General features: G+C 50.1%; 1 protein-coding gene across 1 annotated transcript in view; it reads right to left on the bottom strand.

Annotated features, from left to right (window-relative positions):
* TIAM1 (TIAM Rac1 associated GEF 1) overlaps positions 1-24,333 on the bottom strand; it is a 106,767-nt gene extending 82,434 nt beyond the window's left edge. The window contains exon 1 of the mRNA XM_032197828.1: positions 24,289-24,333. Coding sequence (XP_032053719.1) covers positions 24,289-24,313 — 25 coding nt within the window. The 5' untranslated portion in view covers positions 24,314-24,333. The remainder of the gene's footprint in view (positions 1-24,288) is intronic.
* Between the last annotated feature and the right edge of the window lie 1,230 nt (positions 24,334-25,563).

Genomic DNA, 25,563 nt, shown 5'->3' with positions numbered 1-25,563 from the left:
CAAGATGCTCGTTCAGCGCACACAGATGTGGGAAGGCAGCCCTGAAGCTGACGCAGTGTCCTCAGCTAGCAGGAGCAGGCGCTGGGCAGGGGAGGGGAGCCCCAGCCCTCCCCTCCCAGGGGCGGCAGCAGACGCCCTGGGGCAGAAATGTCTCCAAGTGCTCCAGCTCCAACTGCCAGATGCTGCCCATCTACAGCTTAACCGAATTTAGCACACTCAATGAAAAAAATCTGTATCAAATTAAGAAAATGAGTAATGTTAATGGGAGTTGCATGCGAACGCTGATAGGACAAAGGCTCCCCTTGTTAGCTCACCCACCTGAATCCAAAGGTGACCATTAAAGACCTATCAAGGTACCTACAGGATACCACATAAATCAAGTATGACATGTCTTGATGCTTTAAACAGGTCTGTCAAGCACAGCCAAGGATTGCGACGTGTCAGAAATCTGTTCTGAATTATTCTCCAAAGCCAGTGGAGATTAGTGTGCACAGACCATGTATCACAAGCAGAACCAGTTGGAAAATTTTCAGCAGAAAATGTTGATTCATCAAAACCCAAACTTTTTGTGGGAATAGACCGGTTTTGATGAAAGGCTTCTCTGCTCCAAGGGGGAGAAATCTGAAAACCGAAGCAGGGAGGCAGGCACGTCTCCTGGAAGAGGCACCAGCTCAGTGACTCAGTCGCTTACCAAAAACGTGGAAGATCAAGATTCATATCTGCAACCCAAGTCAAGCAAATGAGGGGTTGCAACTTGTTCCTCCACATCCTCAAGAGGCAGCCTCTGACCATCAAGCTATATCAGCTGCTCTGGGAAAGGGCTCCCTCTCCCAGAAGATCTGCTCCTTCCTAGTTCAGAGCAGGAAAAAAGTCAAAGTCATGGAAATCTTCACAGGGCCAGGAAAGTCACTGTTTAGCCAGCTTACACATCAACAGACAGTAACGATTTTTTTTTTTTTTTTTGAAAACAAAGACTTAACTGTGCTATCAACATTAGGATATCAGCAGGGAGAACACAAATCCTGCAGCAAAGCTTTGGACAAAACAATGCTCCCTATATCAACTACTGCTCTAAATAGACAGGTTGAACTTTAGCTGAACTGCTGAGTTTTTGCTGGATGAGTCACATGAAGTGGTTACGGATGGAGACGGTCATGTTCTAGGTGACCACTGATGACGGTCCCATCTAAGAATCTCGTTTTCTTTGAAAACCTCAATTTTTCCTTTCTTTTCCCTTCCCCCCGATGTTAAGTATTTCTCAAAGCAGTCACAAACCCAATATATTAATTTCAAATAAGCCCAAGGTAGTAACTCTCGAACTTCTACAAAGTTAGGCCTTTAGATTCCAGAAGAAAACCTGACGTACATTAACTTCCAACCAAATTTGAAGCACCTCGCAAGACAACAGATTGCAAATTTAAATTTAGATTCTGGTGGGAGGCCCTGGTGACAAATCTGTATTTTTCTCCTGGAGCGGAGCTTGAAGGCTGTGAGAACCAGAACAATGATTAAATCCACAGTGAGCAATGATTCTACAGAAATAAACTTTTGCGCAAATCTGCCAGCCAACAACAAAGATTTTGACTGAAGTCACAAGAACCGCATAGAAAAATGCACAAGGCTAATAACTGAGTGCGAATGTACACATTTTATTGTAATTAAAATGTGCTTTTTTTCAAAAGGGGAAGAGGGAGACTGAAATTCCACAGCAAGCCTCCGAGTTTCTCAGAAACTCCAGCAGTATATTTAATTGCTTTCAAATAAGAACCTTTTAACCAGCCATTTCTTTTTTTTTTTTTTTTGTAAGCCACTCTCACATATGTTAAAGCACGGGATGGACTCCAAAAAGGCCCTGCAGGCAATTCAAGTAAGAGGAGGAGAGAAGAGAGAGGGAGGAAGGGATGTCATCAGTAGCTGCTTGATAGCAATTCAAATGCCTTTGTATTGCTAAATGGGTGTAACCATAAACCACATGCAGCTTATCCAATTTTTCCCCTCCCACGAACCATTATACAAACACAGCAAACTCCTCAAGAAAATATACGGACACACATGTACCTTCCAAGGCAATACTGGTATCCAGCGCAACCTTCCCCAAGAGAACTGTGGCATTTAGAGGTATAGAATTGCAAATGATACCAAAATGAACAGTTACTGGGATTGCAGAAGCTGTCAGCACCTGCCACTCAGCGCCTCCATTACTCTCTCGTCAGAGTCTATGACTATATGCCAAAAACCTAGGGAGAGAGAGGGGAGAAAAAAACAGAATCAGACAAAGGGTTAGCAGGAACAGCTATAAAGGAGGACATATTCTGCCAAGTCCTGTTATCATCACTTACCTAACAAACACTGTTCAATACAGCATGCAAACACTGCTTTTAAATGTGAATTACACAACCTGAGGAGAGCAGGATGACCGAAAAACCCAAACGCCTGGAGCCCAGGCTGCAGAAGGCACGGGGCTCCCCTTCCCGCCACTCTCTGCAATAAAAATCCCTACAGAAACTGCTGTGCCCCTGCTGGGGACAGCCTGTCTAGTGCAGGAGCAGAAAAGGTCAGGTCAGAGCACACACCTGTGTCTGCTGCTGGGGCAGGAGCCCGAAAAAAGCCACTCAAAAAGGCACCCTCCGACCCACACCGGCTTCACTGCTGGCAGCAGAGAGGCAGCAAGCCGGCCAGGGAGGAGGGGGGGGAAGCCCGAAACTGAGAGACCTCAGACGAAATGTCTCTGTGCAGACAGTGTAATTTATGAAAAGGGGAGTAATCTGAGCAGTGATTTAATTAACATTTTTCAAGGGCGAATCGGAGGCGTGCGGCGGAGCGCTGACACGCGTTTTTGTGCAGGGTGAAAGGCTTGGGGGTGGGAATTGCGCTCCCCAACGCGCGGCTACCGGAGGCAGGTCGGTGCCCACCGAGGCCTCAGACAAGTCACCAGCTACACACACGCACTCGCACGGGCACCAAATCCCAACACTTTTATTGTTTTGGCACCACTGGGAAGGGGTCCGGAGAGCAGCCGCGTGAGGCCTAGTGCCAGGAGGCGCCGCAGGCCCACCTGAGCACGGGGTGCTGGAGGCACAGCGCTGCCCCTCCACAGCCCCGCGACAGCAGTGAAATGGCAACAAAACACCACGAGCCCGGTTTTACGAGTTAAAAATACTTCTGGAAGTCTCAGGGGATGAAAAGTGGTGGACGAGATTACTAATTCCTGTCACGTTACGAGAGCTGCTCGGTGGGGGAACCGTGATCCCCACTTGGCTGGGTGCTCAAAGAAACGAGAGTCACCGGCTCCTTTCTAAATTAAAAACATTCCCATTTTCTTTTTTCCTCCTTCATGTTCCTCTCTCTGTTCCCCACCTCCCCCTCTCCCCCCAAGCTGTTGGTTGAGATCTGAAAAGCAGTTCATGAATTGCTCAGGAGCTGGCAGAAATTAATAAAATGAAGCTCATTTATATTGAAATGGCCTCATTACCATGCCAGCTGCCAAGAGTTTCCAAGACAGGAATCTTGCTGACAAACAAGGTCCTGCAGGCGAGAGGCTTTCCACCTGCACCCACTGCCTGATGGATAACCCCACGAAGTGCATTCCTCACCTCTGGAGGAATCGGGATTGTGATAATCTTTTCTTCAGATGTCTGCTCCGGCCACGCAAAACTTGTCCAAAAGTAGAAAGAAACAGATGCGGCCGAGCATTATCGGCTTTTCCATCGTGAAGTGGTTGTTGAGGAGGTTGTGATCCACTCAGAGGGATCTGCTCCAGGCCGAAGCAAACCCTGGGCACTTCTGAGAGAGAGCAGCCACCTCACACACCGCCTTTGCTCCTCCAGCATAAATTGTTCTCTCTGCTCCCCCGGTACACCAAAGTTTAAGCTGCACGGCTCGTTTGCTAAAAAGGTGAAAAGATCCTAAGTGGATATTTACAACTGGAAGCTGGATTATCCAACTTCTCACTCGGCTCTAGTACATCCGAGGGGCTGGCAGCATCCCCTGCCATGAACAGATGAGTACTCCTGCACGCATGGTCCCTCCAGAAGAAAAGGATTTATCATTACCCATGGGCTCGTTTCTGAACAGGTTTGTTCCTATTAACTTTTACAGCTTGGAGAGAATTTCCCAAATGAAATCAAGCTGCACTTTTCAAGGAGAACATCAGTTTTTCCTACTTCTCCTTGTCTGCCATTAAAACGCGCCTCACCAGCACACTTCCCAGTTCACCCCAACAGCCCCAGCTGTGCCACAGCAGAAACTTCGGATGCCCTTTGGTGCCAAAGCCTCAGACGAGGACTCCCCTCCAACAGGGCAACCATCAGAGGGAAGTCCTCGTTGCAAAAGGGCTCTTTCGGTGTGTGAACTCCCGAGCTCACACATGAACAGCCCACCTCATTAAAGAAGAAACGCTAAAGAAACGTTTTCAAACTGCAGTGCTCAAGACAAAATATCTGTCCTTAGAGCCGGTTCCTGCACGCACTCACGCACGAACACACACACAGACATGTTTACGGTGCGTATACGCACGCATGTACGCCAGTGCCTCCGTATGTCAGTGCAGCTCCTCTTGCTCTTTGAAGGTCTGGAAGTAGCACAGCTGTATTTATTTCCTAGCCACAAAACAGTGCCTTGAAAAATCAGGCCAAGGAGTTCCCACAGGGCTCAGCACACAGCAGTTTAAGTCAATCCAAACTGAGGAAGCTCGCAGCAAACCACTATGAATGGATTAAATGAATGCATAGTAAGGAAGCAGAATGTATTAAAGGAGCACCTAGTTATTCATCACAGCTGCTACCTGTGACTCTAGGCACAGCAAAGAGAGGTTTGACTTTCACATGTTGGGATGAGTTTGCAATGCCGAGAGATTAATAAAAAAATACAGTGAATACGCTTTCTGTTTGCTTGCAGACACTCAACATGAGCATTAACAGATGACAAATATGGAAGCTGTAGTTTTCTAAAAGCCTCTTTTTCGCAGCAGAACCCTTCCTGCCCAGCAAGGAAAAATTAGCATGCAAGTGTATCTGCTTGTCCAGCAAACACGACAAGCTGGCTGGAAGAATGACAGCTCTCTTGCAGTTCCATCTTTGCTTTTTGATTTTATGATGCATCTTTTTTGTCAGATTCAAAACGCAACTGCAGCTGTGAGATCAGTTGGTCAATACACAAATCTTCATCCAGCTTTGTGAAGCCCTCGGTAACTCCATAATAAAACACCAGGATGTACATGCATAGAAAGCAACGGCCCATCATTTCGTACAGAGAATATTTAATATTAATCAGTGGCTCTGGGCTGTATTCCCCACCCACTATCCTAGTGCCACACCGTTGTAAGTCCAGTGTTCAATCCTGTCTACGAGAGTGGAGAATCAGGCCCTTTACTTGTAACTGGAGGCCACATTTTGTTCGCCTTTATTACCTCTTGTTAATATGAAATGCTGCCAAAATCAATGGTAGCATCTACCCTGAGAAGAAGGTAAACGCTCTAGCACCTCCGGGGACCTGCTGCCCTGACGGCTCTGGATCTCCCCATCCCATATTTCTGGGCTGCTCACAGAAAACAAAACATGGATGGAGGGAGGGAGGGAGGGAGGGAGGGAGGGAGGGAGGGATGGATGGATGGATGGATGGATGGATGGATGGATGGATGGATGGATGGATGGATGGAGGCACTGAGTTCAGGGTCCAACTCTAGTGGATTGCAGAAGCTGCTTAACTTTTAAACCAGTAAAAATCAAAGACAAATATGATCCTCTGTGTTTTCCTTATAGAAAATGTCACAGAAACCTTCTGTTTGTGAGAAAAATGAACTCTAAACCAACCACTGCTTACACTACCTGTCAAAGAGAGCTCCTGAAACTGGAGTCTAACGATGATGACCATCCGGAGGAGGTTGGGGAGGGATGCCCACACGTCTGCTAGAAGCAGCCAGCAGTGCTGGAACTGCAAAAACTCTTCCCAGCCACCTGACTAACACGCAGCCTCTGTGTCTGTCACGGTTAGGGGAACAATGCCGGATGATCACTCCAGATGGAGAGGAGGAGAAAGAAAAATAAACCCACATTCTGTTTGTGCAGAAGTCATAAAGAAAAGGTGTGGGAAGCCTTGTTCTTCCAGCTGTAGCACCACACCTATGAGAATCTCTAAGGATGGGAAGAAAAAGCAAGAGAGAGAGAGGGGGAGGAAGGTCCATCAAGAGACTCACCATCTCTGTGTAAGTGGCTGTCAAACATCCCCAAACCACAGCTGAGGAAGACAAAAGCAGACACCAGGCACTGACAAAGCACCCTGATAATACATTAATGGAAGGTAGGAGCAGAGAGCCAGCCTCCCAGGGGAAAGCCCCCTGCTCAGTGTTTCTATATTTATACCAGGGGATGTGAATAATTGACACGATTGAGGGCTTGTTTATTTTCTAATCACTTTTACAAGCATCTTCTGTGTTTCAAGTCTTTCTCCTTCCCTTCCCTTTTATTTTTAATGGTGGGAAAATCCCCCTTTTCTTCCCTACGGGAAATCTGCAAGGATTTACACGTTTAAAGCAAAGGGCAGAGCAGGGAAAGGATTCTAATTTCAGATCATCAGACATAAGCAAATCTCTGGGAAGCCAAGAGGGCAACTCCCTGGAGCCTGTGGGGCAGACCAACAGCAGCTTGCGGGCTGCGCCCTGGGAAGCAGAGGGGCTCTGCAGGAAAGCAGGAGCCCACTTGGCCTTCGTGGAGGGTGAGAAGGAGAAGGGGAGCTGGAAGGACCACGCGTGCATTTCTGCGTTACTTAAAAGAGGAAGAGAATTCCCCCAGTAGAGCCAAAATAAAAATGAGGTGTGGCCCGTTTGTTTACCTTAGGGTTGCACATTATTGTTCTTGCACTTTGATTGAGGAGCACTTTCTGCCTGTGCCAAACGAAGCGAGAACTGCTGATGCACAATGAGGACGGGACGTGCCAAATGCATGGAAAAAAAGATGTGTTTAGACGTAACATGAAAGTGTTCAGAAAAGAAGACACAGCACCAAGCAGGCAGAGCAGTGCATAATCAAAAACCAGCAGCGATGTAGCTGCTAGCAGTGAGGCAGCTGAAGGACAGAGGAGGAGGGAAGAGAAGCAGGACACGTTGGACGGACACTGAGGAACCACCCAGAGCGATGGTCTCGAGCAATAAAAGCTGAAACCCTTGGCTTGAATGAGCGGGGAGCCAGGGCAGGCAGGATGTGAAGGAGAAAAATGCTGTGGAAAAAAAACGAAGGCCAATAATCGGAGGGGGGCGGGATTGGAGAGGAAGCGTTGAGTGTGGATCCTCACCGAAGCACGCAGGTAAGCAATGTGATTTTCAAGCAGTGCCAAAGACCTCACACAGATCATTAAGATGGTGCCTGAGATAGGAACACCAGTATCTAATTATAGATCCCCCGGCGTAAGTACCAGGGAGGGATTCCAGAGGTCTACGGAAAAACACACGGCAAATTAAACCCAGGCAGAGCAGCTCTCACGTTTTGGCTGCGCTCGCTCTGACGAAGAACGAGGCACCTCGCCGGGGTGCAGCAGCACTGCGAGGTGCGTGATGAGCAGGAAAGGTGTCAAAGTCACAGCAGCTTCTGCGGTGAGGCCACGTGGGGAGTAGGGTAGGGAGAAGTGTTGAAGAGGAGGGCGTCCTTTTAAGATGATGCCTTGCAGAAGTTCTGGTACCGGTAAGCTCCTACCTTTAAATGGGTATCTAGCAAGATTCAGATGTCACCGAAATCAAGCCAAAAACTGGGGAACCCCCTGGCTGTGGGCAGCCACCAGCCACCAAAAGGGGCCCCGGTAAGGAGGCGGCCGTGCTCCACCGAAGCTGGCACTGGTGACTGCAGCACTGTTTATTCAGGGCCCGGCAGGAGAGGCGAGCACGCCTGTAACCACACGGCTGCTCCTCTCGGTGCCACGATCCCAGCCACGCCAGAGCAGGTTTCTCAGCCTGGCATTGCCCTAGGACAAACCCTCGCCGTTTCGCCAGCGTGCATAGCAAAAAAAAAAAACATTCATGCAAAGCTCGGCCGGTCTGTACCAGCTTGCCAGTGTCAGAGTTAAATTAAGCAGGCAGATTTTATCTTGCACGTCCTGACAGAACCTGATCGCTCGAGCACCGTCACCCAAAGGCTGCGTCTAGCTGGGCTTACCGGTTTGGGCTGCAGCGTGCCCGTCACACCGGGACACCGCTCCCGGGCTCCCAGCCCTTCCCCGAGGAAGGGACGCCCAGCACCGAAGGCCACACGCCCCGTGCTGCTCCCCTAAATCAGAGGGGGCAAAGCCTACGGGGAGCTGCAGCCCCGCGGGATGTGTCCAGAGCTCACGGAAGCAGGGAGCCCTGCCGGGGCACGGGGACAGGGCTGGCAGTGAGGGTTTCTGAGGGGAGAAGCCCAGGTGCCATGGTAAGGGTAAGGCAGCTTCGTGCTGGAAGCTGAAAGCAGCCAGCTCTCAGCCTGGGCTGAAACGAAAACGAACGCTTGGCCTTCGTTTTCAGTAAGGGCACGGGGGAGCAAAGCTGCACAAATACCACATCTGAGGCATCCGCGGAGCACAATTCAAAGGGTGTAAAATCTGCCAGTCAGCAACAGTTTTTAATCTGCCTCCCCAAACTATGAGAGAAGTGGTACAAGAAACCGCAGGTGTGTGCACGAGTGTTTTTCTGTTAAAACCTGCGGATCAGGATCACTGGGGAAGGAGTGACCCGAGGAGCGATGTAGCCGCCTCCTGGCCTCCATCGCGTGCAAGGCTGGAAAGCACACCTGAGACTGGAAAAGGGAAACTGAGCAAAACACCCCCCCAATTGCAGTATGCTCATCTGATCTCCTTCTCCACCAGGATAACCCATTCTAGGGGAGGGAAGGGCAGGAGGTATCTTTCTGGGAAACAATTAGCTAAGCAGCGGGTGACAAAGACGAACACAGGAGTTATGATATGCACAAGAAACTTTGCGAAGAGGTTGAGCTGGAAGGAGAATTATCTGACTCAAGGGATGAGGTGTTTTAATGCTTTCAGTGATGACACGCGAAGAAAAAATGTGCTACTGACACAAAGCAAGAAAGTCACAATATAGAAGAGACCTTTTGTCTCGTATTGATGACAGAAGGCACTGATGTGATAAAATAGTGATAAAACAGCAAATGTAATCAGAAGATGCAGAAGGCAGGTTTTCCCAGAAGAAACAAGAGTGAATGCTGCCACAGAAGCCACTGACCTCATCCAGAATAACACGTGCAGCCCTCATCATCCATGGCAAAGGCTAACACGGAGCAGAGTGCCTTCAAGAAAAGCAAGGCAGATGCAATGAAGCCTGGAGCGGGATTGTCTCATGTAGCAAAGCAAAAAGGCTGCAGAAAGACATGATCTGTATTTACAGGCAGCAAAGGGTAACTTCAAAAATTCACCAACTCAAAAAGCAAGAGACAGGGTGGCTGTTCAAGTTCTCCTCTAGCTCTGCAAACCATGGTCCGTACAGGAGAAATGTTGGTGCTGGCACCCACAGACTCCCTGTCCTCAGTGTGAAGCCAGCTGCAGAATGGCCAAAATGACCGTGGGGTTCGTGCCTTTGAGCTCCTGACATCCTAGAGAGCAGGAGTCCAGAAAGAGCTTTGGTTTTCTTCTTCTTGTGAAAACAATTCAAAAAATACCGCCGGAGAAGGAGCTGGAAGGGGTGTTCCAAACCCTTTGGGAGACTTTTCCAGCATCGGGCTCTCACTTTCTCCTACAGCCTCCCTACTTAAATGCTATATGAAACGTGTAAGTGGCTAATTACAAGACAAACTGTTGACAACTGTCCCAGGAGCACCTTATAATGGCATTCCCCAAGACACCCTTACGTGAAGGAAGGGAGAGGAGAAAAACGAAGGCTGAAGGCTCACCAGGCAGAGCACTCTCACCGGGACCTCCCCTGTCCCGGAGGAGCGACATCCTCTCGGCTACAGGACGAAAAGCGGCGTGTGGGTGCATGCACGTACGCGTGCATTCATGCAGGGGTGCGGGTGGGGAAGCCGCTCTTTCTCTGCTTTATTGATCTGTCAGGAAAATTAAGCTCTCAGCTGAAACCACGCCATGAGTTTGAGTGGCTGTGGCGATGGCTGAGAGCCCCGGCCCCAGCCTCGAGCCTGCCTGACTCCGTCTGCGAGCTCCAGCCGCGCAGCACGGGCTGAACGCGGCCCTCCGCAGGCTGTGACTGCTTCCAGAGTTTCTTAGCTGTCCCACATCCACAAAGCACGTTGCAGTGAATAAACCATTCACCAAAAAAAAAAAAAAAAAAGAAAAATTGATCGCCTAGCCCGAGGTGAAACATTACTGGAAAGTCACCAGGTATTGCTATTAGAGAGCGTGCTGCAGAGCCTGAAGTCCAAGCAGAGCATCGGTGGGAAATTGCTTACTGTCAGCTCTGGTTCAATGCTTTCTTACAAGAGCAGGTCGCTAATAAAAAAAATCTAGCTTAGTATTGGTAAGAAGAACGTTTTTCTTACCTGTAGCTGTTACACTGTGGGGTACAGTCACCGAAACGAAACATTATACGGTGCTAAAATATTATAGCGTACATACGTGGAGAGTTATTTTTTTAAAAAAAGGAATTCTAAATCCATATTAGAAATGCAAACATTTACTGAAACAATAGCTGTACCTCTCCAGAAGCACCAGGCTGGTGAAATATCAGCCACGCCACCAAACGAAGACGCCGTAAATCTGCACAGCACTTTATATTTTCAGCAGCACTAAGTGTCATTCCCTCATTTCAGTGCTTCGCGCTGGTATGCGGCCCAAAATAGTCCTAAAAGAAAATAACTGGCTTCCTCTTTAAATTTAAAGAGTGGTGGATGATTTTAGTAGCTGAGAAAGCTACCGATATTTTCTGTGGCATCGTTCCCAGCCCATGTGAAAATAAAACCGGCGGTGAATGCACACATCGTGTATTTGTGAGCGTGCTGACCACGGGCACCTATGTCCGAGTCACAAGTGAATTATTCAGCCCACCTGAGCTCGCAGCAGCTCCTGAATTCACATAAATGGCATCTGGGTGACAAAGGGAGAGGCGTCGAACCTGCAGGAGCGGCCGCTCTTTCCCCCTGCCTTCCCAGCACTGTTTTTATAGCTACGCACAAGGGACCCACACAGGTGCTGGAGCCTCGGTAACGCGGAAAGCAGCGCCGTGGAGAAAGATCCCACTGTGTTACCAGACAAAGTGAGTTTTAGTGAAACGGGTGTTAAATATAGCATCGTGGAGCCTGAATTTCAGGCCTCTTGCAAGCCGAGTTTCCTCCCTCCCGTGCCCAAGCCACCAGGAGCCGTGACTCTCCCGTGCCTTCTACTCCATCACCAGCCACGGCCTCACGGCATCACCACGCTGATCCTACAGACCTACGGCAGAAGGGGTAACTTACAGACACATGGCAGACACACCACAAAGACAAAGAGCACTGCCATTCTTAAAGGGAATTTTGAAAGGAAACCCCCTATGCTATTTTTGACAGGCCAAAGAAAGAAGCAAAGGGCACCTTTACGACTGAGCTAAACGAAGACTCCTTCATTTTGCAGTGCTGCCTCTCTTTCTGGAAGACGGTCCTCTTTGTGCTGTTGAAGTTTTCAGCTCACCAGTAGTGAGCTGGCCCTACAGGTGCTCTGGTGACCCCTGAAGTTTTGCCATCGGTCTTCCCATCCTTAACGCTCACCTCGTCACTCAGCATCGATGGGCTGCACATCCCGTCAAGTCACAGAACAGCAAAATGAAAATACCCCCCATAAAATTCCCTCCTGCACCTGTTTGTTTGTTTGGTTCTCTTTTTTCCACACCTTTTCAGAGCCAACACACCTAAATGAAAAGAGGAGGAGGAAGAAAAAAAAAAGCCAGTGTTTTGCACTTCATCCTTTACAGTCAACCAAGGCAACTCATCTGACACCCCTGTCAGAAAGTTATCTCCTGGACACTAACGGAGGGAAGCCAGCTCTGAGCAGGGCAGGCACCTATGCATGGTCTCAAGACCCAGGACCGATTTAAGCCACAAATATTTGCCAGCAGAGATACATCAGCCACCAATTTGACAGAGCATGACCTCTGCTTATGCCTGCAGAGCCCACTGCCAGACAGTTAGAGGCGCAAAGTTGTGACACGGCTTATGGTAACCTATTTTCTTTCCAAGAGAAAAACGAACTTAGAATAAGCTACTCCAGCCAAAGTGCTGCTTTGCTGGTGAAGCATCCTGATAGCTTTTAAGTGCTATCCGCAGAAGAAGGCTTTGTACCACTACAGCGATGCCACGTGGGTGCCCCATGGCAGCAGGGCGCTGTTAGCACGTCTCTGTACTTATTGATGTGATACCTTTTTATTTTTTCTTTCTAAATCAATGCTTTTGGCTTGCTGGGAGGGAAAAGTACTTCTTCTTCCCTCGCTGCAGCACCCAGCTGTTGCAACAGCGAGCTCTCCTTTCGGAGGCAGACACTACACGGGATCACTTCCAGCCTGCGAGGGTGCCAGCTCCTGCCTGCGCCGAGGGTGGGCAGAAACCTCAGGTCTCCTGTCAGGGAATTAAAAACAAAGTGTCTCCCTGCACTCTGCTGACACCGTCTTTTTCTTCAAAAGGAAGCTGTTGGGCTTATGCAGATCAGCCTCGCGCGGAGCAAGCCGCCACATGAGCGGCCCGGCAGCCCTGCCTGCAGACACAGCAGCTGCCCCGAGCGCCTCACCCGGGGCCTGGCCCGAAAGCCCTGAGAAATGGGTGCAAAATTCATTCAGCGGGCCTCGGACCGAGCCCCCAAAGAAGCTGGAAGGGGTTATAAAGAGACAGAAACGGGAAAGATCAGCCCAGCGTCTTCCCTTTCAGCTGGGGAAGGCCACAAGCAGCAAACACGCTGATGCCACCCTCGTTAACATGCGTACCTATAAGGTGGATGTTAGCAACATGAGAGCAACACTCATCCGAGCAGCACCCCACATCCCACTGCAGGGATTAATACAGGGGCAGCATTTACCCGGACCGCTTCTCAGCACAGCGGCTCACGAGGGAGACGTAACTCGACGCGGGCCTGCCTGCAACGCTCCAGACAGGAGACAAATAAACCACGACGGCGACAGCCTCGCGCCGCGAAGGCCCATCGATATCGTGGGGTGGAGGGCAAAGGGGGAGGAAGGGGGCTCGTGGAGGGGGACAGGGGGACAAGCTGATTCCTGGGCTTTTATCCAAGCAGGGCCGGGCGGGATCTCCCTCCTCGTGTCTCCGGCTCCGGAATATGCAGCAGCCCTAATGGGAAAGGGCTGCGAACAAAAGCAGGCAGGCATTAAGTTTGGTGTGTCTTATCTACACCCAGCTGTGGGAAAGGAGGAAGGCACTCCATTATCACTTTTCGCGCAGGTTCGTGCACGCCTCAACATATTCCCTGCCTCTTAAAAAAACATGAAAAGGAATGTATAATCACTTTTGCAGGGCACCTTTCCGCTCCGGCTTGCAGAGTCTGCCCTGCATGTACTTTTCCCATCGCAACGTAGCTTGCAAAACGTTTTACACAATGAGCGCCTTGGACTTTTAAAGGCAAACAGCTTCCCCCAGCCCCACCAGCACGCTGGGCAGAGGCTCCCAAACTCGCTAGGAAAAATGCCCTGCTGCAATCTGAATGTGTAGCTGAAAGAAAGGAGAAAAAAAAATAAAAATAAAAGCATGAAGTGGTTGGTTTGGTTACAGGGGAGGTGCAGGAAACTCCGGCCAAGCGTGGTCATGGCTTCTTCACATCTCCACTGGCAGCAATGCCGCCTGCTCGGGAGCCTCCACTTGTGCCGGGCTCCTGGGGGCTCCGAAATTCCTTACCAAAAGGGTTGTGAGGCATTGGAATGGGCTGCCCAGGGAACTGGTGGAGTCACCAGCCCTGGAGGTCTTTAAAAGACGTTTAGATGTAGAGCCTAGTGATATGGGTTAGTGGAGGACTGGTTAGTGTTAGGTCAGAGGTTGGACTGGGTGATCTTGGACGTCTCTTCCAACCTAGATGGTTCTGTGATTCTGTGGGGCTGCTCCTGTGGGGCTCCCCGTCCACCACAGATACCCCAACCGTGGGCAGGAGGAAGGCGAGCCATGCCAGCTGTCTGCCAGGTAACCCAGGAGCATCTCCTGGAGCCACTCCTAAAGCCCGGTGCTGAGCGTGAGGCCCGGCTTGTTGCTGAGGCATTCAGCTGCAAGGAAACGCAGAGCACTAGGGAAGGCAGCTAATGGGATTGGGAATATCAGAGCAGGAGGAGACACCAGAGGGATTGTAATTAACGCCGCTAATGAGCAACAATGCTGGAAGAGCTCTAGGAAGGCCCTGCGAGGGGATTTATAGGCACGATAGCAGCTCACTAAAGCTCTGTCCCTCCAACGCCGCATTTACTCAGGAGGTAGGAGAACACAGTCCAAGTCCTGAAATGTATGTTGGGCAGATCTATTTTGATCTTCCTCCTTAAAACCCGACTTCCAACCACGTTTTGAAAAGGAAATGAGTCGCCTGCTTGTCTCGACAAGTGAGCAACACCTGCTCTGGCGCTTTTGGTTTTACTGTATTGTTTGGGTTTTCTGCCTGTTTCTTTTTTTTTCTTCAAGCCCAGCCTAACAGGCTCAGGGAGAAAAGGCCCACAACCAGTTTGGGGAACAATAGAGCAAAAGACTTTATTCATCCGGCCCTTTGTTTTCAGCAAACATCCCGACGTTTCGCTGTCAATGCAACGTGAAAAATGCCGAAAACGCAAACAGAGGTGGGACGGTGCTTCAGGAGGAAAAGGTAGGGCCCTGCTTCGGATTCCAGCTCCTCCTGACAAAGCCCATGTCCTGGGACATGTCTGTATCCTCCAGAGACCGCCTTACTGCGACTTTTAACAAGGAGGGAGAGCACAGCAGCCTCCCGCTTGCCAAGCACCATTCGTTCGTGCAAGCTTTCCACAGTCCACACACTTTTCCCCACAGAAACACGCTGTCCACTCGCAAGGAAGGTATTTAAACACCATAAAATGGGACCAAAAAAAAAGCTCAGCGCTGGTGTAATGCAAGTCGGCTCCCACTAGGCTCAAGGGATGTTTTTATAGCAATACTTCCACGGCTGAATTTAAGCATTGTTCTGTCACGCCGCATTGAGGTGGGTTTTTTTTCCAGCTATCACCCTGACAAGCAACTTTATTAAAAAGAAACGAGATTTAAAAATGATGCACAATTCCAGACAGAGTTAACCCGTAACTCACGTGAGCAGCACGAAGCAGGGATCGAGGCACAGCAAGGACCGCCAGCACACGGAGCAGCAGTGAAGCCATCCCTGTGCTAGTTTTCCAGTGAACTTCCCGATGAAGATGAATGGGGACAAGAGGACAGCTCTCAGTTTAACCTGTCAGCCAGTCACTTCATGCTGAATTGAATTCTGAGTTGTGCATCCCATAAGAATGCTACTTAGATGTTTTCTTGTGGCACACGCCATTTAAGAAGCTATCCATCAACATGAAACAGCAAATAATCTTTGTGTTAGCTGCAAGTGTGTGGTTTTGCCCAGTTCATTCCCTAATGGCATCTGAGGAGAATATTCAAGAGGACGCAACACGGTGCGAACAGACAAATGAGCTGTCCCGGCTGCACATATTTTCTAACACAGCTGGACTAAAGCAAGCAGTAAATAACAACACTGAACTGTCTTTATTTATGGGTGCTGAGCTGGGGTCTCCTCAGCAGACAAAAATCTGCAGGAGGGGTGTAGGAAGGCACGTCCATGGCTGCTGAAGGGCTCGCTGCCTACCAACTCCTTCCCAGGGATTCACACCCCTGCTGGATCGGCATTAGGGATGCACTAACCGAGAGATGTTGAAAGCCACTGCATGAACATACAGGATATGAGCGCTGGAAGGGGCTCGCATTTGCATAAGGAGAAGAATAAATCAGGATAAATCACATTCAATATCACGGCAGCTAGCCATAAATTTTAATTTAGCTGACGTGCTACCAAATATGACATCCTGAACTAGACTGGCCGTGAAGTCGTGACTGATGTCACATGAACTAACTTGACACTGCACCATCAGGATTAAATCCATTACGGTTTTGTTAGTTAGACTGCCCTTAAGCAAAACCTCAAATTCTACCAATATCTCCAAATCCATACAGATGGAGAAACACTGACGCAGTAACTACCCCATTTTTCCGAGGAGATTACCGTGCTTTTCATGAAAGAAGCCAGGAAGCAATTCGAAGATGCCAGGGCAGTAAATAGAATTAGATTTAGAATTAGGAGACTAATAATTCCATTTTTAATAAGGGAAAATGACAGAAATAATTAAAAACTAATAATCGTTATGGAAACCCTGCTGAAATATTTGTTGGTTTTAAATTAAAATGGTTTCGCAACGGACTAACAAAGTGTTGTATTTAGAATATTTTCAGCACTCCCTTACTGAAAAAAGGCACTCACATTTACTGCATTTTTAATTAAAAGAATAACAGCACTCGGAAGGAAAACCTGGGAGAGTTTTATGGATCTTCATGGATTAGTCTGCACACTGGGTACAGTCAGAAGTTAATGACAACATCTGCAGAAACTTCACCATGTTGTTCAAGCAAAGTTCAAAAATACCAAGTTTCCTAGCACAACTTTTTGATGCGGCAGTGTTTTCTCCTTTCTCCTCACCCTTACATTTTGCTGCTTCATGGCTTTGGCTCAATCTTTCCACCTGTAGCGATGATAAATATCAAGGGGAGGCTGCCTAGGGCGCGGCGGCTGAAGGGATCTCCACGGGCACACCCCGGTGTGCTGCTCTGGTTTTCGCCCGGGCGCAGGGGCTGAGCGCTGCCGACGCTGCTTTACGAAATATTTCGTCACCGCCGGGCGCTGCAGGGGCGGTGCCTTCCCACGGAGGAGCAGTTCGGACGGCTGCGGGCAGTCGGTGAGTCAGTGCCCGGCTCAGTTTGCTGCTGCAGAAGACAACACCCTCAGCTACCTTTTCTTCTGCGCTTTCAGGACCGAGCGCCCCACGTACACGCCAAGCACGGCCACTGCTGAGTCCCTCGTGCATGACCCAAACTCCTCTCAGCTAGTGGGAGACGTAGAAGTGGGAAGAAACCTAACTCTGGTTGCCATGCCACCTTTTGGGCAATAAAATGAAAAAAATCTCATTTTACTGAGATTTTTTACAGACTTTACAGCGACATGTCCTCCCTGGGTGCGCCCGTATCGACATGGTGCCACCAAAGCTGACCACACTGAAAGAGGCGAAGGAAACCTCGCCATCAGCAGGGAAACTCTCACCTGGGGAGCCCACGGACCTCCGGGTATCTCCAGGGGCAGTCAGCTCTCCGGGCATCCCCCAGGATCACGCCCTGAGGAGCTGGCTATCCAGTAGCCAAATGTGCATGCACAGCTCTAGTGACAGCCCAAAGAGAAAGGCTATCTGCACCGGTCTGTGGCAAACTGCAAGCATAAATGGCCACTTAGTGCAAAAAACACTAAATTTCTGTATAAGATCCCGCTAACCCAGCCCAGGCATGCGATTTGTATGCCTTGCACTGCAAGGGATCCGGCTCTTCCCATACATTTAGGTTTAATCCTTTTAGCTTTATTACAGTGTCATAATGCAAACAAAATACTGGCTTCCGAGTGTGGCTGCTGAGATGATCACCCTGTGCCAGAGACAATCAGAGCCCCTGAGTCCTCCAACTCCTGATTTACAGCCATCAGCTCACACAAACAGGTAACACTTGAGCACACGCTCGGTGCCGCCGAGCAAATTTGCCAAGGCTACACCGTGCTGGCCCAATAGACAGAGGCATTTTCTGCCATCAGCCTGATGAAATAACCTGCAGCGCTTACCTCGGGCACCATCATGCGCCTCTTGTTTTCCTTACGCTTCCACTGTTGCTTCTTTTCTCGTGTTCACAAAGGTCTTGGGGAAACAGCCGGAGCAGCTGCGTGGGGGATGTTTCTCAAAGGAGCGCGCCTGCCTCTAAAGCTGCAGGGCCTTTTTTTGCTCAATCTTTACATTCCAGGGGCTTCCCTTCCGTGGAGAGCTATGAATTTCAGAGGGCAGCATCCAGGCTGACAGGTTTATTAGTTAATTTAGTTGTGAAGCTTAAGAGGAGGCCGTATCTAGCAGCTAAGGTGCTAGATTAGGGCTCTCGTCTCAAATTTAATTCCACGGATTCACCAGCAAGTATCTGGAATCTCCCCGCGTCTCAAATCGCCTTTTACAGATGGAGGAAACGCTTTCCCACATCACTGAAATAAAGTGAGAATAAACCCATTTATCTAAGCGAGGTGCTCAAGCAGATGAAGCGGTGATGACAAATACCTACTTAGATAGGAGACGGTGCTCAGCGCTGCCTAATTTCAGCAGGGCATCACCAAACCACAGCATCATTTTACCTCGTGTAAAAGGCCCCTAAAACTAATCGAAAGGAATCGTATGCGGCTCCTTAAGAGCTGCCCGGCATCAGCCTGCTCTACAGACTTGTAGGACCCGCTCAATTACTTGCGGGTAATATTGCAATAAATCGTAGCTCAGGCACGGCGGGCTGTGAATCGCTGGCCTCTGCCATTCATCTGCCGGGTGTCAAAAAAGGAGGTCGGGAGGAGATAATCCTCTTAGTGCTCTGTCAGCTGCGCTCCTGGAGACTCCGAACGTGAAATTTGGCCCAGCTTTAGCCACGAGAAATTAATTTCATTTGCCGATAATCCCAAACCTCTGCCTCTGGAGAACCCCGGCCGGGAGCCTCGCTCAGCCCCAGGAGCCGGGTGCTGGTGGGGAGCTGAGGACGTGGGCAAGCAAATGCTATGGAAGGGTCGCAACAGCCTCTGCACTAATTCACTCATTTCTGAGGCCTCCTGAGAGTTTTCTTAATATAATCATGGCAACAAGTTTTGGTACCTTCTGACGTGAAGAGGGTAAAGCAAAGCCAGCATCAAGGAGGCAGAAAGTTGCCGTCTCTGCCTTCGGTACCAGATTCTGAGCAACACCAAGCCCTGATGAATGCCTCTCTGCAGGCGAGAAACATGGTCGCTCACAGAACGAATCAGTAGCTCTGAGAGGGATAAAATGTTCTAAAATCTTTTACCTTCACATTTTCAAATAGCTTAAATACCTGTTGGAAATCCTTAATTCCTTCTCATCGGCATAACCCAGTACCAAAGTCCATCTTCTCTTGGCTTCCTTTCACTTCTCTCTGAATAATTTGGGACCGAAGCACGCTACAGAGAAGTCAGTTGAAGCAACAGGTGGGCAGAGGTTTCAAAAATCTGATGCTGCTCCCTTCAGTGACTCATTTAAGGGCTCAATTAGCAAAAAGTGCATTAAACATTAAAGGGATTCCTGCACAGAAATAGCTCTCTGCAGCTGGCAGCTCTCGGTGCATTTAAAGTTAGATGTTCCCTGTGATGAGCAGGTTCAGGACTCTGTTACAAAGCTGGCTATCTGCAGCTTGCCTCTAATCTTCTCCAAATTACAGGCCAGCTGAGGGTGCCCAGCTGTGCTTCTCCTGAGCACGCTGTGCAGAGGAAATCCCCGGCTGGACAGGGGGTATCCAGCCATCTCAGGCAACCCTGGCTGGGGAACTGTATTAAAAACAGGATGAGCAGCCCGTGGGATCAGGCTAGGCATGGTAGGAATGAGTAAAGCTGGAGCAGGCTGTGGGGGCAAGCAGCACGCAGCTCCCCAAGCCCAGCAAGCCCTGGGGCTCAGCCTAGGGCCCCAGCTCAGCGCAAGGATGCGTGTCTTTAGAGAGGCTGGAAGGCAGGGCTGCTGCTTGGAAATGAGGCCAGCCGAGCCCAAAACTGACTCCAAAGGCAAGTCCTTGGGCTTCTTCTTGCTATTCCAGAAGATGGCTCCAGGCTAAAACAATTTAGGGTAAAACGCACTCGAAACGTGCAAAGCATATTTGATAAATATCAGAAAAATGTTGTAAGCCTTCCCTAAGCCTCAAACACTGGGTGTGAGGAGCAATCTCACTTTACAAAGAGGAACTGGGGCAAGTCAGGTGAAAAACTTTGGGCAAGTCATCAACGGCAGGAAGCAGTCTCCTACTCCAGCCACCAGACCGTGCTCCTCACTAGAAGAAACACTGATTTACCTCTTCGAAAAACAACACTGAAAGCATTTAAAGGGTGTTTTTTTGTTTGTTTGTTTGTTTGTTTGTTTGTTTGTGGGGAAGAGGAGGGAAAGGAAGCCAGCAAAGCCTTGACTGCAGTGCAGAAACCTTCACGTTCATGTACATGACCTCCCTTAGCAAGTGTAAATTAGCGTTACGTGCCTGTCCCACGGGCACAACGCCGCCTCCCCGAGCGGCACCACAGATGGGAACCAGCCCCCAACCCCTGGGCTAAGCACAGCCTCCACTGGCACCCCCGGCAGGGAAGGCAGTCTCCGAGGGACAAGATGCCACCCTGGGAGAGCAGCTTTGCTACTCCACATCCACCACAACATACTCAGGTATTTATTATCATGCCAAATCTCCTATTTTTAGTATGATGGTTTTACTTTCCTCCTAATAGATTCATTTGCAGTTTTGTCTGCCTGACCACGGACTGCCTGGGAGCTGGGATTCACCCCCCGTTAGCCTTCAGTCTCCCACCTTTCTTGTCCCTGCACATTTGTCCTCGGCACCACGCAGGCGTTTGTTAGAGCACCTCACTGCTTACTGCCACAAGATACATTTCTCCGGTGCCTGACGGTGCTGAATTCTGCAGAAACAGCGTGCTCCACTGACACACTTCATCCAGCTCCTGCTGCCTCCCTGTCGGGTTGGGCTGCCACCCACCAGCCCTGCTCCAAAAAGCCTGCACTTCTTACTTTTCACTTGTCCAGAGGCACCACAAGGAAGGACTGAAGCTCCCAGGGAAACTGAGAACTTTGTGTGGCTCTGGATACCTACACACGCTCACCAAGCCCAGGTAGGTTGTCCTACACCTGACTGCATCTACCTCCTGCTCAGAAACTCTTCTTCCCTTTAATTTCCCTTAAAAACAAATCTTCCAAACTTTAAGATATGCACAGGTAACCACGTCGAGCGTAAAGACCTGCTTGAAGCAGTGAACAAAAGCTGAAATGTGGCGCATTCAGCCCTGTGCCTCTGGGAGTGACAGCTTGAAGGAACATCTCAAATACTGTCACTCCCCAAATTAAACACAACACCAAAACAGGCTGGTAAACGACAGCGATTTCTCATTCCATAACAAAACACAAAACAAAAAGTCCTGCTGCCCAGAAAGAGACTGCCAAGCAATCACCCAGATGTTGCTAAAGCATTACGATTCATTTGCTTTGAAAAGATACAAGCTGAAAGGAAAATGATTCCCACTGGCTTGTTTATCAGAAGTTTGGTCCTGCAACTTCTAACTGCGGCCACTTCTGCATTTTGCCTTGAATCCAAGGCTGCGTGTGTTTCTGGTGCCTGCTGCCTCTGCTCACATCTCTGAGAGCAGCAGCTTGCTTGCTCCACTCTGGGACACAATAAAAGTCAAGAAAAACCCAATCTGCCTCCCACTTCAGCAAAAAGAAAAGGTGAAAAGGATCATTTTCATTGCTGCAGTTGTGCAGAGGGGAGAAAAGAGGATCCTTTGTTACTGTTTTAAAAAAAAAAAAAAAAAAGCACATTAGTCATTTTTAAAGCAAGCGTGTGTTACAAACCCCTCGCCGTGACAGTCTCCGGATGCCTGGCGAATGATTTCAGCAACCATTGCTTGGGGTCTTCCAGGTCTAAAAGCAAAAGGTCTCCTGCTCCCTGCCTGCCAGGGCAATATGCGCCAAGCACTGTTCTGTATACAGATGAGTTTTTTTAACCTATATTTATTGGTCGTGTTCACAGCTCTCAAGCTGGGAAGCTTCTACCACACGGTTAATGCCATCCAACACACGGGCTTCAAGGGTTTGGGCACCATTTAGCATAACCCCGTGCAAAACACGGAAATTATTTTAGCTTTTTCCAGCTGGGCGCATCAGTTACCATGCAAGACACGTGCCTATCAAACAGCACAGCTTGCGTTTGAAATCCCCCTTCTCTGCACACCCTGTCCTGCCGTGGTGGCCAGGCACAGCCCGGGTTGCACAACAGGCAGCCTTTGTCTCTCCAGCTGAAGGGCCCGGGGCCTGGAGCACACTCTTAATACACCTTCCCCGCCCAGGTGAGTGCAAATCAACGAAGCAATTTGCAGCTGGGAAGCAGGCAGCAGAAGGCTTATGTGTTTCTCCTCCGACTCGAGGACTGGAGACCCTCAGCTCTGGGAGCACACAGCATGCGTGTGGATGTCCCAGAGTCAGTCTCAGCTTGCTACAAGTTTCTGACAGGAGCAGTGAAGCCCTTGGTCACCAACAGCCCTTGGTCACCTTCAGCAGCCGCAGGGCAGCACGCACAGAAGGGGATCGGTGCCAGCAGCCCCCTGCACCCTCCAAATACGGCGGGGGCTCATGTTAACTCCAACCCTGTGAGCTCTCCGTCCCCCTCCCTGCCTCAGCTCCTTTATGGGCTTCCCAGCACCGCCTCCCGGCTTCCCACAGCCCGCTGCAGGCTGGGTCTGGCAGCTCCCCTGAGTCACCCCCCGCGGTTATTATTCACCCCCGCCTGCTTCAAAGGGCCTTATCTGCAGGGGGTCGCCCTCCGCCCCTCCCAGCTGAGACAATATCGGATAATGCAGCAGGTAGGACACCACAGGTCTCCGCGAGCTAACCACCGGCAAGATAACCAAAGGGACAGGGAAGAGGGGACAAGGCAGCAGCGAGCCCGAGCCCCTTCAGCCCCAGCGGGGCTACCATGGTAGAGCAGTGCTCAGCGCTGGGATCCCTGCGAGGATTTGTTGAGTTAGCTGACGACACCGTGCCCTGAGTCTCACCAGAGCCCTGTGCCACGTGAGGCACGATAAAAGCCTAAATATTTACGTGGAAGCTTCCCTTTCCCCTCTCCTTCTGCACCGCTCGCAGCACAGCTGGGCTAATCCCATTGCCAGTGTGCTGCATCCTGACCTCCTTAAACAACCCCATGCTAGGATGTTAAAACACCCTGATCTATAAATAATGTTTCCCTCTCATCCAGCACTGGATTACCGGTCCGTAAAACTCCCATTTTCCCCCTACCCACGCTCCTGCCCCAGTTTCTGGCTTGTGCCAGCCCAGGCATTCACCAGACCCTGCGCCGGGCCAGTCCAGGTCACTGAGTCTGCAGGAAACTGCACAAATTTTCCTCGGGGCTCACCTTCAGACAGCCATTACGTGTGACTCGAGCCATAATGGGTAGCTTCACCGATAGATAAGCCTGTCTGCTCAGAAGACCGGTGCCTGCAAGGCTCCTTCCCACCCCTGCACTCCCGCGGGCTGCAGGGGTGCAGAAGCGAAGCCTGCCCCACGCCACTGGAGCCAGCAGGAATCCCACCGCTGATTTCTCAGGGCAAAAGCACAAAGCTAAGGCAAATGCCTGAACGATGCAAATCTGTGGTTTGGCAGATTCATTCCCAGCACTCATCGGGGAGAAATGAAGTGTTCCTGCCTCGAAACGCGTCGGAGCCCTCCTGGAAACAGACGGGCACCCCTTCAAGAGAGCAAGCTCCCCTAGGACGGTTTAGCAGGCACGCCACGCTTGTGCATTCGGTCCCTTAGCACCATTTGCTGTGATTAGCACTGCAATTTGCCACACACTTCTCACAATGCACAGGCACATGGGGAAATTACTCATCACTGGTAAACTGAATCGGGTCTGAGCCCCGCTCAGCTGAAAGCAAGCCCATGCCCGGCAGGATGCAGGAACAGCACCAAGGGTCTTGAGGGCAGCGCTGGAGGCAGCGGGTGAGGAGCAGCCCCCGCTGGAAACCACGGGGAGAGCTCAAGTCAAGTTGAAACCTTTCGCAGGGCTCATTTCAAACAATTAAAGAGCACGGTAACCTGTAATTACGGAAAATAAAGCCAGACAGCTGGAGAAGGTAAGCATCTTTAATAAGTAACACGATCCTACATTTTCATGCTGAGGGAACTTAGCGACTACACGCCCGGCTCCCATTCAGGCAGTTTTTGCTCTCCGTGTCTGCAACAAAAGCAGAGTGCTTTTGTACCTGTGAGCTCCACAAACCCCGCAAAAGGCAACAGCCCTTGACGAACCTATTAAACACGACTTACAAACAGAAACACCTCCAGCCACGTGAAGAAAGGACACAAGTTGGGAGAGGAAAGCCTCACGGAGGTTCCCAGATACGCTGCATTTCGGATACTGTGACAACAGGGCATCCCACAGGCAGGTCTCACAGCCCAAGCTTCACTGCTCTCCTTCCCCCAGCCCGTCCCGCAAAGCGCGAGCAGAAGCGGAGGCCGTTTGCCAAGCGCCTTACCGTTCATCATCAGGAGCACGAACATTTTTGCCGGCCGGATTTCACAAGCCCTCGCTGCCGGTAACAGAAAGGAGGAAGCGTCAGCGTGTCATTCCCCTGCTGCTTCGCAGTGGGTGTAACGCGCCAAGTTTCACGCGGAGATGAGATGGGTCGATTGGGTGTGTTCGAAGGTTTGGGGTTTTGCCACCCCTCCCCTCCTCTTCCCTTCCCTGCCTCCTTCCCTCCCTCTTTCCCTCCCTCTCCCAGTTAATCCTTCCCGGCGAGCGCTGGCTCTGGCTGCTGGGACCTGCTGCCACTCAGCCCGCCGGTCCCAAAATCTGCCCTCCCCAGGACACCCCTCCGGGGTGACTTTAACTCCGATGCTGGGCAAAAGCAGCCCATAATTATAATGCCCAGCCTCGCACGTCAGCTACGTGGGGAACAGCCGCACGGTCCCCTTCATCACCTCGCTACCCTGCAGTGCTCTCAGGCTCTAATCGCGTTTTCGGGGAACAACTCTCCAGTGAGACACAAAATAAAAACTTCTGACCTCCTCCGCACCTTTTGTCATTGTCCCCGATGCTCTCACATCCTTAAAGATCTCCCCCCAGGTATTTATCCCGGACTGTGCCCCTCCCACGAGTGCAGGCAAACCAACTTGTCTCGCATTAAGCTCTCCGCTGGTGCAAAAGTGCTTGCCAAATCGGGAACTAAAGAGATGTAAAAACTGCTCATGGATCAGGTCTATCCTCATTCACTGCTTCTGCCTGTCTCTGAACTCCGACTTGAGCAGCTCAGCCCTCAAAACCAGGATTTTGTGATGCTTGCTATAAATAAGAAACACAAATGCAAGCCCTTAAACAGCTGTGTTTACCCACCAACTTCCCCTATTTTGACTCTGCACCCAATTATAAGGGAGAAGAAAAACAGGTATCAAGCTATTCTTGGAATGAGGTAGACAACACACTAATTGTTTTTTTTTTTTACAAACAGAAATCACCAAATTAAACAGCAAATTAACGTTTTGAGTTCTGCCCGACACTTCCAAAACACAGAGCGTTAGGTGACGGTCGTCTTTCTGCGGTTCTGCCCTCTGCAACCCAGCCATAACCACAGCTTGGGAAGAGGACAAAATGACTACGAAAAGAAGGAAAACGACAAAAGATGCATGCAGGACCCCAGATTTTCCACGGGTCTGCATGCATACCTGTGGAAGTGCAATGAATACACAGCCGGAGCAAAGCTGTGGGGCTCCTTGTGCTCAGGTGCTGTGGGTGCTGAAGGACAGGATGGGAA

This window comes from Aythya fuligula, chromosome 1, assembly GCF_009819795.1.
Source record: "Aythya fuligula isolate bAytFul2 chromosome 1, bAytFul2.pri, whole genome shotgun sequence".
NCBI lineage: Eukaryota > Metazoa > Chordata > Aves > Anseriformes > Anatidae > Aythya > Aythya fuligula.
The sequence above is the reverse complement of the archived record's forward strand: the minus strand, read 5'-3'. Positions and strand labels throughout refer to the sequence as shown.